This window comes from Aquila chrysaetos, assembly GCF_900496995.4.
Source record: "Aquila chrysaetos chrysaetos chromosome W unlocalized genomic scaffold, bAquChr1.4 W_unloc_3, whole genome shotgun sequence".
NCBI classification, from domain to species: Eukaryota; Metazoa; Chordata; class Aves; order Accipitriformes; family Accipitridae; genus Aquila; species Aquila chrysaetos.
The window spans coordinates 2,032,886-2,050,436 of record NW_024470323.1 but is presented as its reverse complement, the minus strand read 5'-3'; the positions used below and the strand labels follow the sequence as shown (position 1 = coordinate 2,050,436).

At 35.3% G+C, this 17,551-nt stretch overlaps 1 protein-coding gene across 7 annotated transcripts in view; it reads left to right on the top strand.

The window, feature by feature from the left end:
• The window catches only part of LOC121232390 (erbin-like), a 138,526-nt gene that overhangs the window by 99,017 nt on the left and 21,958 nt on the right, over positions 1-17,551 (top strand). For 5 of the 7 annotated variants that reach the window (XM_041121558.1, XM_041121557.1, XM_041121560.1 and 2 more), the window contains 12 exons: positions 1,678-1,752; positions 3,078-3,222; positions 3,661-3,733; positions 5,408-5,537; positions 6,472-6,587; positions 7,666-7,735; positions 8,757-8,856; positions 10,919-11,040; positions 11,591-11,761; positions 12,522-12,704; positions 14,954-15,071; positions 16,802-16,985. In XM_041121558.1, the coding sequence (XP_040977492.1) occupies positions 1,678-1,752; positions 3,078-3,222; positions 3,661-3,733; positions 5,408-5,537; positions 6,472-6,587; positions 7,666-7,735; positions 8,757-8,856; positions 10,919-11,040; positions 11,591-11,761; positions 12,522-12,704; positions 14,954-15,071; positions 16,802-16,985 (1,487 nt within the window). The remainder of the gene's footprint in view (positions 1-1,677; positions 1,753-3,077; positions 3,223-3,660; positions 3,734-5,407; positions 5,538-6,471; positions 6,588-7,665; positions 7,736-8,756; positions 8,857-10,918; positions 11,041-11,590; positions 11,762-12,521; positions 12,705-14,953; positions 15,072-16,801; positions 16,986-17,551) is intronic. The other 2 variants (XM_041121562.1, XM_041121563.1) reach the window with 2 other exon arrangements.

Below are 17,551 nucleotides of genomic sequence, written 5' to 3'. Positions count from 1 at the left end.
AACTAAGTATAGGCTGTAAAATTACCTGTTTGGGTATATTTTTGGCAGATTGCTTCATCTCTACCAGCCTTTTATCTAGAAGAGTCAACTACTGGTAACTTATTTCATTACGATCTTTTGGTAAAAGCACAGAAAGGTTTGAACTTGTTTTGGGGTAAAGATATGTCTAAAAGGTAGTCTTCAGTTAAGATTTTCTCTTGGAAAATTAATTATTGGGAGCCAGGGCTGCAATTTATGCAGGAATACTGTATATTTACAATATAACAAAATTGAGTTCTGCATTTAACTGAACTTGGCTGTAGTTGTTAAGGTGTGGTAGCACCTGTTTTGTATTACTTTCTCAGGAGGGAAGTTTAAATAGGAAAGCATATGCAACATGGATGTTTACCAAGACGTGGTCTTTCCCTGATACATAAGATATTTCTAACATTAAGTTGTAGTGGAACATATCCCGCACTTCACTTTATGGATGGAGTGGTTTGCTTGTATCAGGCAGATGCACCCTTCGTTTGCTGCTAAAAAATTAAAATTTGTTTCTCATTTCCCAAAAACCACAAAAACTCTGTGGTTTTTGAAAAACAGCTCTTCTGAGTTGATAGAATTTAAGGGTTTTTAGACCTCTGTGAGAGGGGGAATTATACACATAAGATTTATTTATTGTGTGCTCTAGTTTGTCGCGGATGGAGTCATGCACTTCACTTGCAAGAGAGAAGTAGCGATATATTTTATTGATATAAGACAGTGAGTTAACAAAGTTCAGTGGTAAATGTGACAGTGGTTTAACAAGATTCGATGGCAAGGTACACTTGATATTTACTGCATAAAGGACAGGGTCAGACAAAACTGTCAGGGAGACCCTCCCGTTGAGTCATGAGGTTCAGAAAGGAGCCCCTTGCATTCTAAACTCCTTCTCAGAGGGGAGTTTAGGTGCGGCTGGATCCAGACTTAGTCCCAGACTTGGTCAACGGTTTATGTCTAAAGGATTATAGATGCGCAATCAATCCTTTATATCACTTAGCTAAGATTTCAAAGTTTCAGCATGCTTATTCCCAATTCACTTACTGAGTATCTGACACGATAAGGATTCTCTCAACCTCGAGGAGTAACCTTGAGAGACATCCCTACTCAAGGGGAGATCCTGGCGTGCAGCCCACTGCCGTGCAGGAGAGCTCAATGGGCCCTGGGCTGTCCACTATTTATGGAGTAAGATAATTGACTTATAGTCATATTTGCATACCAGCCGTATTTTGGTTGGCACATACTCAACTAGCCCTTGGCTATTGTGTTGTTATCTGTCTCCTCCGAATCCACTTTGAGCTGGATGCAGCCATCACGATCAGACGCATCCATTATGACTGCCACTGGTGGTTATCAATCGAGCAGGGTTATGGGAAATAAAGGTCCAGTTGAGGGGAGGGGAGCACACCGTCACACAGTTAAAAAATAATACTTTCTGTATAAAAAAATTAACACTTTCTGTAAGGATTATTTAGTGCTGTAATCAAGTTCTTAAAAGATTTTTGTATATTTAGTATGTATTTACATTTTAAAAAGTGAATTTTCTGGGTTTTATTTGATGACCCAATGAAACAGTGTATATAACAGCTATAAGACATTACTTAAAGTTGCCTTTCACTATTTTTGTATGAAGTTTTTAAAAAACTGTTTCCTTTACAGCCTGAAGTACTTGAACAACTGAGTGGGTTAAAGGAATTTTGGATGGATGGTAATAGACTAACACTTATTCCAGGGGTAAATCCTTTTACTGTGTTAAACATTTAGGTATTTTAATTTATGGTGGTATTTGCTTTGTCAGCTATCATATATGTTAAAGTTGCTGTATAATTTTAATGTTACTTAAAGCCAAAAGGCTAAATGCCATTTAAATGCTTGACTAGTCTACTTAGAAATTGTCACTGATCATGAGAGTTAGGTACACAGCTTTTCTTTCATTTAAAGTTATAATCCTCTCATCTAAAAATTATGTTCCAGTTTAGGAAAGGAGTAAAAATCCTACATCACATCCTGGATGAAATTTAGGGTTGACTGGTCCTTCCAAAAAGGAATTATTTTGTGTTAGACAGCAAGCAGGAATTTACAGGATAAATATGTTGTGTGAATTTTTACTGGTCACAGCTGTAAAACAAGCAATGACTGTAAAAAAATTTTTGCCGTGTATACACAGAGTATAGCCAGTTCCTGAGAAAATGTTCTGTTGACTAAAACCAGGTTTTCCTGACATCTCTTAGAATTACATGAGGTCCAGGATGACCTATTATTGCAGCACTTGTGAACCTGTGTTTTTGATCAAGTAAACTAGTATTTGAAATTTGGGAAGCAGCTGGTCTGTTTTCAGACTTAAAATCACTAGCAGTCTTCTGATGTGAGGGTTTCTTGCCTGATCAGTAGTCTTCTCTACTGTCTTTCCTCACTTCAGCTAATTCTTCTTTGAAGAAGAGTGGATGTATTAAACCTTTCTACTCTACAGTAAAAGTAAAACTGTATTTGTTAAAGTGACTGCATCTTCCCTGTGAAGATTTTAGTAGTGTGCACAAATCTTTAAGCTTATTCTTGGTTCATATGGAAATGTAATACAAGCTTATATTTTGGCTTGGGTTTTTTTCAGTTTAGTACAATTAGGGATTCGTTGTTGGTTTTGAGGTTAAGTAGGATGCAGTTTTACACAAAAGGCAAAAATAAGCATTAAAAGACTTTACTGGAGCCTTAATTATGTCCTTATGTTACACTGTGTACATCTCTCTGAAGTCTGTTCTAAAGCTTCAGTCACTTGATTCACAATAACTGATCAAACAGTTGAATTTACAGCAGACTGATTTTAGAGACACCTGCAGAATAACTGTGATGTGTGTGTGTAAAAACATCAACTGTGTGTATCTGCACAAAGTATTTCATTATAAAGTTTGGATATTTTGCATAAAATTGTATTTCAGCACTATAAATAGGTTTTCTCTTTTCCTGTGGCATTACACTTGAGAGACAGTTTGTTGTCGAATCTGCTGGCTTTTTTTGTTTTGAATTTGCACTTCCTAGAATGCATTATTTTCTCTTGGGTTTAGTTCATAGGAACTTTGAAACAACTGACCTACTTGGATGTTTCAAAAAACAATATTGAAGTAGTTGAAGAAGGTATTTCAGGTTGTGAAAGCCTACAAGACCTACTGTTATCCAGTAATTCACTTCAGCAACTGCCAGAGTCTATTGGTTTGTATTTTCAATTAATTCATGTTCTCAAAAGCTTATAGTTTAGACACAGAACACTTGAAAATAGACAAATGGCATTTTAGATCTAAGTTTCAATTGATGTAAAGTTCCTGGTTTGGATAAAGCTGTAATGTGTAGCTGAATAATAACATTTATATTTGTTTTGGAGCATTCTTGTCTTTATACAGTAGTTTGTAAATGGATGAGAAACTGTTGACTGTAACAGAGTAAAAAGATCCCGCCCATGGTAAGCTGGCAAACAAGTTCTGTAAGCTTGTCTGCTTATTTCCTTAGTAGATATATAGCACCATAGGCATGCCAGGGAATGCAGAAGATGTGGTTGCTTGCCCATAGGATTTTTTCCTCTTAATTTAAAATTAAAACTAAATTTAATGAACTCAAATGTCCTTTTTGATTTACTTGTTCATTTTACTACAGGTTCCCTGAAGAAGGTAACAACACTTAAAATTGATGAAAACCAATTAATTTTTTTGCCAGACTCCATAGGAGGGTAGGTATTTCACCTGAATAAAGGTTGCATTGTCTTTCTGCACGCTTTTCTGTAACAGTGTGTCGTGGTTTAACCCCAGCCAGCAACTAAGCACCACGCAGCCGCTCACTCACTCCCCCCCACCCAGTGGGATGGGGGAGAAAATTGGGAAAAAGAAGCAAAACCCACAGGTTGAGATAAGAACAGTTTAATAGAACAGAAAAGAAGAAACGAATAATGATAATGATAACACTAATAAAATGACAACAGCAATAATGAAAGGATTGGAATGTACAAATGATGCGCAGTGCAATTGCTCACCACCCGCCGACCGGCACCCAGCTAGTCCCCGAGCGGCGATTCCCCGCCCCCACTTCCCAGTTCCTATACTAGATGGGACGTCCCATGGTATGGAATACCCTGTTGGCCACTTTGGGTCAGCTGCCCTGGCTGTGTCCTGTGCCAACTTCTTGTGCCCCTCCAGCTTTCTCGCTGGCTGGGCATGAGAAGCTGAAAAATCCTTGACTTAGTCTAAACACTACTAGCAGCAACTGAAAACATCAGTGTTATCAACATTCTTCACATACTGAACTCAAAACATAGCACTGTACCAGCTACTAGGAAGACAGTTAACTCTATCCCAGCTGAAACCAGGACACAGTGGCTCCTCTTTTGAATGTTTTTACACCTACTTGATTTAATTTTTTCGATATATTAATGTCTTAAAATTGAAAGCAAGTGCTTTCATATCTTACTTTAGTTCACAGCATATATGTTCTTTATGTATTATTTACTATCAAAAGACCTATGTTCCTCACTCATTAATGCAGCTACCAATTTATAAAAGAAAACTTGAATGTGAAAAAAACAAGATGTTTAAAAAGGCAGTCAGTTGTCTGAAAGTGGGGTTTTTTGGCAGTAACATAGCTGTGGTAAATATTGCAAATGATTGAACCAGTATCAAAAAGCTTGTAAAAAGTGAATCTGAACACACACATTTATCTTTTTTATATTATAAGGAGAATTTTTTCACCTGTTAATCAGCAGGATTTTTTAATGTATAATTTGGTGTTCAGCAATTTAATTTAAAACTCATAAATGACAGCAAAAATAATTGGTTCAGAATTAAGTGCTATACAAATTAAGGGTATTTGTTCCAATTTCTGTTCTCCTGTAATTAATGTAGGTTATGTTTTGTTGTCAGAATTTACAAAATACTTCTTTGCTGCCAAAGTCTTAGGTTCATTGTCTCTCTTTAAATTCTTTTCTTGTTCAGAAACTGCACTCATCTCCTGTTTGGCTATGATCTGTCCCACTCTGAATGTTTTCAGTGCCTTGCACTAGCACGTTTTCATGTAGTACACAAAGATTTGATGTTGTTGACCCCTCTGTTTTTATGGAAAGCTCTTTTATGAGGACAGTGTAAAGGAGATTTTAAAAAACAAAAAGCAACCCACCAACCAACAAACAAAAAAAAAGCAAAACCCAAACACAATTTAGGCAATTAGTAAACGAATTCTCTTGGATTTGAATTCCCTTGGGTTTCAGAGTTTTACTTTGAATTTAATTTGAGATTTGTAATTGATAGTGGTATTAACTTCATTTAAACTTAAAGTATTCAATTAATTTTGGATGAATTAACCTGTATAGAGGAGTAATTCTTTTTTCTTTTTTTTTTTTTTTTTTTTCCTTCAGGTTACTATCAGTAGAAGAACTGGACTGTAGTTTCAATGAGATTGAAACACTGCCTTCGTCTGTTGGGCAACTCTCTAACATAAGGACATTTGCTGCAGATCATAACTTTTTAACACAGCTGCCATCAGAGGTATGTATTTAGTTACAAAAATAAATTTTTTATGTATCTTAAACTATTGTCCTGGTTTCAGCTGGGATAGAGTTAATTTTCTTTCTAGTAGCTGGTATAGTGTTGTGTTTTGGGTTCAGTATGAGAAGAATGTTGATGACACACTGATGTTTTCAGTTGTTGCTAAGTAGTGTTTAGACTAAGTCAAGGATTTTTCAGCTTCTCATGCCCAGCCAGCAAGAAGGCTGGAGGGGCACAAGAAGTTGGGAGGGGACACAGCCAGGGCAGCTGACCCAAAGTGGCCAACAGGGTATTCCATACCATGTGACGTCATGTCTAGTATATAAACTGGGGGGAGTTGGCCTGGGGGGATCACTGCTCGGGAACTAACTGGGCATCGGTTGGCGAGTGGTGAGCGATTGCATTGTGCATCACTTGTTTTGTATATTCCAATCCTTTTATTTTTATTATTGTTATTATTATCATTATTAGTTTCTTCCTTTCTGTCCTATTAAACTGTTCTTATCTCAACCCACGAGTTTTACTTTTTTTTCCCCGATTTTCTCCCCCATCCCACTGGGTGGGGGGAAGTGAGTGAGTGGCTGCATGGTGCTTAGTTGCTGGCTGGGGTTAAACCACGATAACTATATAGTCTATACAACTTTTGGATAAGTTAATAATTCTTGAGTAGATTTTCTGTGTGTATGTTTTTAAAGGCAGGTGTATACAAATATACAAACTTTCAAATAATGAAATTCTGAATTTTTTTTTAAGCAAGAAGTAGAAATTTGTTGCTAGTGTATTGAAACTAAAAGAAGGTTTAATATGTAAGAATAAATCTAATTGTATTTTACAACCAAAAATAGCTGTAATACTAATTGTTTTAAAACAGTAAAAATTTGTGTATTTAGAGTTGTGAAGATGAATTAATTCTTCGGGGTTTTTTTTTTTTCAGATTGGAAACTGGAAGCATTTAACAGTGTTGTTTCTGCATTCTAATAAGCTTGAATTTCTCCCTGAAGAAATGGGTGATATGCAGAAATTAAAAGTGATCAATCTGAGTGACAATAGGTTTGTGAATGCATTAATTCAAATAGAAGTTGTATAAAATGCAATAGCATTGTATATAGTGTATTGTAACTGATGTCTATCCCCCAAATGTAAGTAGAGGTATTGTTATGAATATATTATGCTATCTTTCCTTATCTCATCCACAGCTTAGAAGCTGAGATGCATGTATTTAATGTATTATTGTTGTATTCTGGATCTTGTAATTCCATTGTATTAAGCTGTATTTATTTTAATGACTTAAGCACATGCATTGATGATTGTTAGCATGTATTTTTCTAGGGAATTAGTTTGGTTATTTTCATAAAACTTTGATTCTTACTTAAAAATTAATAGCTTCCTGTACTGCATGTGGAGGACACAAAACAGTATCACAGGATATTGTAAAACACTTGAGTGTGCTGGAGAAGGGGTCATTAAAAACTGACAAAACATTTCTTTTTTGGGAATTGCCAATTTGTAGAATTTTAATGTATTGAGAGAGATAAGTCTGAGCTCTCCATCCTGTTCTGCCAATCCAGCTTCTCTGTACTCCATCTATAGCCTGATTTATCCATTAATGCCACAGCTTTCATTTACCAGGGCAGCCCCATTCCCATACATGTTTCTTGGGGAAAAACAGCACTTTTTATCAGGTGTAGCACTTTTTTCTTAATTGGAGAGCATGTGTATTGAAAGATAAAATTGCTGAGGATTCAGATTAAAGTATGAAACTATCCTTGATTTTAAGTTGGATAGTTGATTTACACACAATGCCAGTGATTGTCTTCAAAATTGTATTCAAGTCATTGAACTGAGTTAAATTCAAGTTACATTGTCTCATTTTTTTTAATCTGCTTGCTAAACTGGGCAGAAATATGGGTTTTTTTTGTGTTGGGTTTTTTTGTGGGTTTTTTTTTTTAATTCTGGGTATAGCTTTGAATCTAAAATAAAAACTGTTGCCTTTCAACTGTCAATAGTTTATTCATTTAACTATATCTGTAAATGTCTTTTTTTAAGCATTTTACAGGCTAATGCAGCATTGTTTCTTAACAGTATTGATAAGTGTACTTACATAAACTCTTCTTGTTGTGATTTACAGACTGAAGAATTTGCCATTTACCTTTACAAAACTGCAGCAGCTCACTGCTATGTGGCTATCAGACAATCAGGTTAAGTTTTTAAAAATTAATGATGTTGACTTTATTCCTAATGGAATTGACAAGTACAGAGCCATCTGTTAAATAATGAGACATGGTACCGTGTATATACATCAATACTTCCTTGACATTATTACTGTGTCGGTTCTCCTAAGACAAACAACACTGAGCCTACCTGACTTTGGAGACTTTCATATTTCTGGCAAAGTTCTGTGCCATTAGGAAATGCAATTTAACAGATGTTGGTTTTTTGGGTTTTGTTTTTTCTTAATTTAGGCTTGTTTACACAGGAAAGGTAGTGCTTGATAAGCTAGTACTTGAATATGTAGTACACTGTTTCTTCCACAGATATACCATTGAGGAAACTTAGCATGCCTTTTTTTCTGCTGGGTTTCTTGTCCCATCTTTGAACTCTGTGACTATCCAAGTTTCAAGCTATTGAGAAGCAACTCATGCACTTGTGGCTTGTATTTTTCCTGTGTATTGAAGCTCTCTGTACTATGCTGATTTCCTAAATGGCATTAAGGTGTACAGGGCTGCCAGAAATCCACTAGCCTCAGGTGTAGTATAATGAAAGCACTTTTACCAATACAGTAATTTCAAGAATCCCCTGCCCTTTTTTGTAAGGGGTGGGGGATATTCAATCTGGTATCAATATAAAAAATTGAGTACAAAATTTTTCTCTATATATGATTGTCCATGGCTTTAAATGGCTAAATATATCTGTGTATTCCGGATCAGCCTCCTTTGGGACAGTAATAAGTCCTAGCAAGAAACTGGGTTACTCTTAGAATATCCAGTGTTTGCTCTTGTCTTAAAGCTGTTACTGAGTTTCAGTTCTCAAAGCCAGTCATCAAAGACAGACATGTTAATAACTTAATTTTGTGAAAATTATTCAGAGGAGAAATGGTTTAATACAAGGCAGAGTAATCTGCAAAGTAATGGGACAGGCATGCTCTGTGATATGTAGATCATATTTACTTTTTACACACATATATTCTCATAACATACCTTTCTTTCATTTGCTTCTTAGTCTAAACCACTTATCTCTCTTCAAAAAGAAGCTGACCCTGACACACAGAAAACAGTGCTTACTAATTACATGTTCCCCCAGCAACCAAGGACTGAGGATGGTAAGAATTTCTGAAATACCCTGTCAGAATGCTCACTTTTGAAAATAATAATGGGAAGACAGTCCAGCTAACATGATTTTCACTAGATAATACTTGGATACAAGTTTGAAGTAAACTTGTAAGTGATGAAGAGTTACACCTGAAGAATGAGAACAGTAACTTAAAAATGTGATCCACATATTAGTAAATTCTAGGTGAAACTGTTCCTGTTGGAAGTGTGCATGTATGGGGAGTGAGGTGAGGAATGGACTGGTGAGATCACGTTCTTTGATGGTTGCCACTTCCCAGTGTGGCACCCTGTTTCATTCCAGCAGAGCTTAATGGTTTGGGTTGAAATTCTCCTTGCCAGGTGTCTGCTTCAGACTAACTGTTTTAACAAAATGTTGGACAAAATGTTTCATCTGTTACTGAGTACGTATTTTTTGAAAAGTACATAGCATTCTTTATTTTATTTTAAAAGAAGAAAAAAAATTAGTCCAGAAAAAACGCGTTTTGCTCACATTTAGTTCAAACTGTTTTATAAAAGGTTAGGCCCAGAACATTTAAGACCTCGCCAGAAAGTTATTTCTGCACGCTTATGAAATATTTAGGAAAATGAGTAACATTCCATGAGTAACCCCATCAGGAGTTAGGGAAAGAGAGTAAAGCCTCTATATTTCTCCACTTTCCTTCCCCCACAGGCAAAAGGAAAAAGCTTGTGCTTCTTTAACAGAAATGGGAGGGCAGGTTTCAATGGGAATAATTGAAAATTGACAAGTGGCAACATTTTCTGTTACATGGCACAAATGTCTAGTACACTGAGTAATCAAAAATATCTGCAAAAACAGTAAATTGTACATCACTTTTAGCACCTTCTAATGCAGATAACGCATGTGCAATACCTCTGATAGAATGTGAAAATTATAAAATCATTTGGAGATTGTCAGTGAAGCTGAAGATAGTTCCTGAAAGCATTCTCTCCATTTGAACTTTATTTTACCCTAGTGTCGAGGCTTCTTTCTGTAGATGAGGAAAGGGCTGCTTGTTTGGCTTAAGTTGACAGAATACCTCCCTCTGAGGCAGTCATTCCAAACAGAAGGTTTAAAGTTTAATAGATAACCTTTTTAAAATTCTTTAGAAAGTTCTTTTTTTGTGCCAAGAACTGTTTCAGCGATAGTGAAGTCTATTAGAATATTTTTCAGATGTGTTAAAATTGTAAGTTTACCCAATAAACGCAGTGTAATAAATATTCTAATGCACTTGGTGAGCCCTATAATTAAGCATTTTTCTATTTCAGATATAGTTAATATGAACAGTCTTGGCATTGGTAGTGAAGTATATAGGTTTGCTGGGGTAGTGGTGACAGATTTATTAGACTATTTGGCATGCTAAAGTAGAACCTGGCTAATGTAACACAAGGCATGGAGACATGCTAGAATAAGAGACAGTGGGTAACCAAAAGATTTTTTTTTTCTCTTGTAAAATTAAGCAAGTAATACTTTCTAAAATTCCTATCATTTATGTAACTTCTGCAAAATCATGTGTTTACCTTAAGTTTTAGGTGCTTTTGTTTTTTTCAGGATTAGTAATAATGCAGGTTTTTCTCAGTAAGTCATTTTTATTCTTCCTTTTTTTTTTAGTTTTCATTAAGTGAAATCAGCTCTTATACGTGCTTAATGAGACCACCTCACTGAAATCAGGCTATATAAATCTATATAAGTATAATTTACTTTTTTATATATAAAACACATATTTTCATATGTATACATATATATGAATAAAAATACTTTTCAGCGGAGTTCTGCTGAAAATTTGCAACTGCGAGTGTTCAGACTAGTGTACAGCTGTGTGTATGAAATTTTTTTTACTTTACAGATAGGAATTTTACTATTATGAAAATACAGCCAAGTTCGTAAAGCAGTAGCAGCACAGCTAGTCATCAATTTATGGTGCTGCTAGTCTCTTCTCTTTTAAGAATACATACAAAACCACACCAATCCCATCCAAGAAAGAAAAAGAGGATTTTTATTTTGCATAATGTATCCTATTCTTACAAGAGTCTTTTTTTATTATTATTATTTAGTTATGTTCATATCTGATAATGAAAGTTTCAATCCATCTTTGTGGGAGGAACAGAGAAAACAGCGTGCTCAGGTGGCATTTGAGTGTGATGAAGACAAAGATGAGAGAGAGGCACCACCTCGGGTTAGTATTGAATTTATTTTTTAATACTTGGGGCTTCACTCCCTCTTCTCCCCCTACCCCCGAATCCCATCCTTTTCCTTACTCTGGCTGTGGATTTTGCTCTGCTGAAGAAATCAAGTCTTCAGTTGTTAGTTTAAGAGTATCTAACAGGATGAAACACTTCCTGCCCCGCCCCAATCATTTAAAGTGGAGCACAAGGGGAAAAGTCTCAGCTGATGTAAGGCATTACTAGGAGACTACTGGACTGATGGTGCTGTGGGGAAGAATAGTGGGGAAACAATGACTAATCCTGATTTTTCTTTAAGTAAATTACAGTTGTAATAATTCTTCCTGCTTGCAATCAATGGACAAATTAAAAAAAAAAGTGATTTGTAATCTTGCTGGGTTTTATAAACTTAAGTCTGAGTTAATCCAGGTAGACTCGAACAGCAAAGTGGAGATCCTGGATTGCTCTGCTGAGTGTTGTCCTAATTCATTGTCTGTTTTAAAAATGATGTTTTAATTATAGCATTTAATTAAATTCAGAACATTATTGCTTTTTGTTACACAGGAAGGCAACCTGAAGAGATATCCAACTCCGTATCCTGATGAACTGAAGAATATGGTTAAAACAGTCCAGACAATTGTACATAGGCTAAAGGATGAAGAATCTACTGAAGATATTGCCAAGGAGTCAAAACGAGAAGGCCAGACAGTTTCTGTAAAAGATGTGGGGGTAAAGGTTAGATATAATATTCTCTTCTGACTTTGCAAGAACTTCCAAAGATCTAGAGTGTCACTGATTCCTTTTAATTCTCTTTTTTCTCAACACTAATGCTTTAGCAGGAAAAAATGTCAAAGAACAAACAGAACTTACTACTTTACCATCTAAAGAAGTCTGTAATAAATGTCTGTTTTGCAGTAGCAGTTTTCCTCTGACACTAAGAACAAGGAAAGTGACTTGATTCTCAGGCAAATACAAAGTATAGATGTGTTAAGAAGCTGGCTTCTTCGTTTTCTGGAGGATGGCATTTTTGTCATTCTCTGATCCTCCTTTATCCACCAGACTTCACAATGAAAACCAGGATAATTAAGAATCTTGCCGCTGCCCTTGTGACTGAAGGTTTTGCACAATAAGTTGGGAAGGCAATTGTAGCAAGTTGGCACAGGAGTCGCTAACAGGTTGATGTAGCATGATAGGACTACTGTTTGGTGCTGACATGTCTCATTGTAGATATTCTTGGCCATTTTTTATTTAACTGGAAATTTAATGGTACAAATTGACCCCAATAAGGAGGAAAGTCAAACTGATTGGCAAAGGGTAGGGACTGTACCTCAGTAATCTGCAGAGATTTCTCTCTACCTGGTGCATTTCATACTTTATCATTTCAAAGCTCAGATTTTCCATTCCATAGTTTCCCAAAAAATATAATGTTAACTCTATCATATGTTACTGAAAACCTTTCAGGGTGTTTTTTCTGCTAATGTTCTTAATCCTGTAGACTTCAGAGATTGCTTCAATAAAGAACAAAGCAGATGAGAGAAAGCAATATTCAGCGGGAAGCTCTGTGCAGAAGCCTACTGAACCAGAAGCTGAGCACAGAACTGCAAATTCACAGATGACTGCACTTGTTAAAACCTTGCAGAACACAAAAACAATTGTCAACCATGAAGACACGCTCAAGGTATGGCATTGCAATGAACATCATAGCAGTCAAAGAATTGTGCTGGTGTTGTATTGAATTTGTTACGCTGAGAGATGAAAATTTATGTTGATAATAGAAAATTGCCATCCATAAGTGCTGTAAGTACAGATGGTTTGTAATGCAATATTTTCCTTACTTCAGACTATATTAAGTAAAAGGTAAAATAGCTAATAAAAAGTTCATAATGAAAGATGTATACATTTAAAGAAAAATAAAGCAAACTCAATTAAAAGTTGACCTAAGTATCAAACTGTGAAAAGACTCGTACTTAGGATTTTCCAGTTTTTGCTTGATTGTCAGTTGTTCAGTAAATAATTGATTATAATTGTCACTGAAATGTCAGTATATCTGATTAGTGGGAGCAATCAAAAATTTGTATATCTAAGTGACTGTGCCCATTCATTTGGAATGAAAAGTAAAAGATGAGTTTAAAAAAATGTATTCCTCTATTTATTAGTGAACTGTCATGAATATGACTGAAATTGTATCTACTCCTTATAAAGAGTCAGAGATCTCTGACTCAGATTTTCACATCTCTGTGACAAACACCATGTATTTGTTTTTTATTTAGAATGTGTTTCAGACTTATGAAAAATTTTGGAACTTGTCACTTCATCAGTTGCCAATCACAACCTGTAAAATGCTTTTTTCATAATTTCATGAGCAGATTATTTTTGCCTGTGTTGTGTAAGCAGTGGAACATGTGTATATCATGCTTTTGCTGAAGAGGCTTTGTGATAAGCAGTTGTGGCTGTTGCTGGCTCTTTCCCCACTAGCATGTTCCTGCTTCTACATCCTTTCTGAAAATATTGGTTTTGACATTTTTCTTTAGTTTAAACACATAATTTCAGAAAATCATATTAGTTGTCTAATGATAGTGACAGCAATTCTTTGAAGCTGGCTGTATGCCAGTAAGTAAATGAGGCAGCAGTGCATAGTCGATCAGGGATACTGAATTCCTTACTTCCATGTAGTAATCTGCTGGTAACTCTGTTGCAGTTGAATCTAGATATTTAAACTTTGCATGCATATAAGTTTGTGGGTTTTTTTTCATTTCAACATTGATTGCACTTGTATGTTACATCCAAGGGGAAAGGCAATGTTGTAGAGGCAGTGAAGAGGTGGTTTGTTCCGACTGCAGAGAAACAGATGGATTTTTTTAATGAAGACATATATTGTTTGCTACATCTCAGTCAGGTTTGTCCTTCCTTCAGTCCAAAGAACTGGCCAGGTAGTTAGTATCATGGGAAAGGTGGTACTCCAGTAGGTTCTACACATTAAATGTTCTGAAACTTGTAAGAAAAAAGTGAACATTGACAGACTATTTTTGCAATCTGTGACATAGATTTTTCTAGCATTTGAAAGAGGAAGCATGCTTACTAGTAATAAGTTTCTACTTTAGGGAAAGAAGGCTTTTTCCCTTCAAAATATTACTTAAAACAATTGGGTTTTGAAGATGATAGGGATATAGACCTGGCAGTAGGATACTGAATCAGTCGCATGGCTGCTCTTGCAGCAGCTTTGTCAGTTTATCTCTTTCATAAGCGCACTGAGCTCCATCTTATAGTTAGGAACTAGTGATTTCTAGCTGAAATGTATTCAGCATCACTTTATTCCTCTGCCATTGTTGTTCTTGAAGATAAATAACTTCTATTCCTTTTGGAATTTACCCCCAATGTAAACTTAAAGGTATCAACCCAAGCTACACTTGCTCTTTTTTTTGGTAGACTAGGCAAGCCAAGGTCATTCAGTCTTTTCTCACAGCATAGCTCTCCATTCCTAAGATTGTCTTGGTAATGCTACTCTGTAGCTGTTTCAGTTTGAGCTCTTTTCTGCAAAACCAATACCCAGCTAGTCAGTCTGGAGTGTTCGCTGGTTCAGTGATAACTTTCTGACTTGAACTCAACTGGAGGTTCTCTCCAGTGGTGGAAAAGAGTCTGCATCTGCTTGCTCTGAGTAGGTTCTTGCAGTTGAAGTTAGTACCAGTTTGACTGTTCATCAGTGACAATGCAAGTCTGCCTATGCTGCTGCTTAAAGATAATTCAGTGGCAAATATTACTAAATTCAGTTGACTTGCACTACAAATGCATTACACAGTTGCTATGTTATGTTGCTTGTTTATCTTTTTCCCCTTTATTGTTCAGTGGGTGACAGTTTAGATAGCATTTACTTAACCTTTTAAGCACTTTTTAAAAATGCACAGCATAATAAAGCTGATTTTCCTTTAGCAGGAATCAGAAGAACTCTCCTCTGATGAAGAGATGAAAATGGCAGAAATGCGACCACCGCTGATAGAAACGTCCATAAATCAACCAAAAGTGGTAGCTCTTAGCAATAAAAAAAAAGGTTAGATACCATAAAAAAAACAATAGAAGTGGTGTGCAATACTGATAATTTCATGACTCAAAATGGCTAATTTTTTTCCAATTGAATTATGTAAAAGTAGATTTTTGTGTTTTAAGATAGATGATTAATTCTCTAGTTAAGTAATGAAAGCAGAAAAAAAATTCTGCATTATCTTACACTTGAGTGTGTGGTAGAGAAAGTTGTGTTCACATCCTAATTTTCTTGATTCTTGTCATTAGTTTAAAAGCAGAGGGGAAAGGAGATGCTTGTGTTTTGGAGGACCGTTAGCTTGAACACACTTTTGATATGTTTAAGAAAAGGATTGCAGAAAGTGGTATTTACCTTGGAAATATTCCATATTCCCCCCACCCCCCAATTTTGTGGACTATTGCTGCTTTTGGCAGCAATATCACTTGTTTAAATTTCTCAGAGAAGCTGTGCTCTCTTCCTAAGGTTTAAGAATAAACTATTCTTGTGGCAACTCCTTCTCCAGAGTCACTTTACTCTTATTTTTTCTTCTTTCCTCTCACAAGAAACTTCAGAACATTGTTTTTGTTAACTAAGTTTAATATTCTCTGAAAGATAATTTCGGTCTGGGTAACCATTTCCTTAAGAGTAAGGAATGACCTAGGATTCAGAGAAAACAAAATTTAACAGTTGAAGAGCAAATTGTATTTTGCTTCATATGCTATCCTAGTCCAGTACTTTCCAGGACAAAAGGCTTTTCTGGCCATTACATGTAAAAGGGTAAGATTTAGTGAGGATGAAGGGAAACCACACGAAGGTAGCAAGAAGAGTCTGCTGAGGATCACATGCAAGTGAAAAGACTGATGTTTATCAATGCTGTATTTGGGTTTTTATGCCTGGCTAAAGTACTAAGTCAAAACTTCTTTCTTGTCTCTGGAGATAGAAATTAGTTTCACAAAATTTATGCTTTTGGCACCTGTATCTGTGTCTTGAAGTAAAAATTTAAATGTCTTTGTACACTTATGTTTGCCCATGTCAAAGTCATGGCTGGCTTGAAGTCCCACAGATAAATGATTTTTATATGAATGTAGGATGTAAGTATGCATGCATTATGCAAGAATCAATGTGCACAGGTGTAAATGACTCTGAAAATGTTGTCCTAAGTGATCTGCAAAGCATGGGAATGCGTTAGTTCCAACTCTGCAAAAGAACGTTTTTCTTCCCTGTTTTTTACATTTATAAAACCATATAGAGCTCATCCAGTGGTCTAGGTCTTTCCAGACTGTTTGGTCTAATAAATAGCTATTTAACAATGACAGAATGTTCAAAAGCAGGAACTTTGTACACTTTCAAAATCCTGCATGTGAAGCAGTGTACTTCATATTCATAAGGGCCAATAGACTCATGTAATTCAAAACTTTGGAATAATTGCAAAAAAAGAAATATGATTTGATATTTTTGGGAAATATTACATAATGCATCGCACTAGCTTATGCCAAGGAAACTTGGAATAAAGCAACAAGTTAAATTTCATTAACAGGTGAGGGCTGTTTACATTGAGACAAATATTTAAAAAATAGGAACTATTGCCAACAGTCTTTTGTAAGGTTATACAAAGTTTGCAAAGGTGTTCGCTTATATGTTAGTTTCCAGTAATAAGTATTACTGAAGAACAAGATACAATTTCTAAACACTGTAACATACACACATTACAGACATCTGTTTAATAGCTATTTAACTAAATTGGCAAATTTTTATTTCAGATGATTCAAAAGATGCTGATTCCTTATCAGATGAAGCTACCCACAATAGCAATCAAAATAACAGCAACTGTTCCTCTCCTTCTCGAATGTCAGATTCTGTTTCCTTAAATACTGATAGTAGCCAAGATATTTCTCTCTGTTCTCCAGACAAAGAAATACGTGCTGCTGTTTTACCCAAGATCAGGTTTGTAAAATACTGTATACCACTGAGCAAATATAATAGAAAAATGTTACTTAATCTTTCATATTACATGTCCATTCCTTTAATTCATTAATGATTCCTTTATCATTCATGAAATACTTTAAATTTTAATGTTTTAAAATAATGTTAAATAATGGAATAGTTCTCTTAAAAAAAAACAAACAAAAAAACCCAAAAATCAACAAAAAAACAGGAGGACAATAAAATTCAGAGGCCAATTTTAGTATATAAGACGTGGTTCCCATCTGTTCTATTAATACGGAATAATAATTTCATCCTTAATAATTTGTTATCCCTGCAAAATACTTTCAATACACCATTTTAAAAGCTCTGTGTTTTTATTTGCATAATCTTGAAGATAAATTTGATTACTAACTTAATTATAAAAAGCATTTAGAAACTTATAAAGAATGGACTTACAGGTTGTTTCTCTTTTTGTGGTTCTAGTTAAAAGGTGCCTTTTATTTTTTATTTTTTTTTAATTTGCCAATAGAAACAAGACACTTGTCCAAAATTGTCATGGAACTTGCAAGTATTTGATAAAAAAA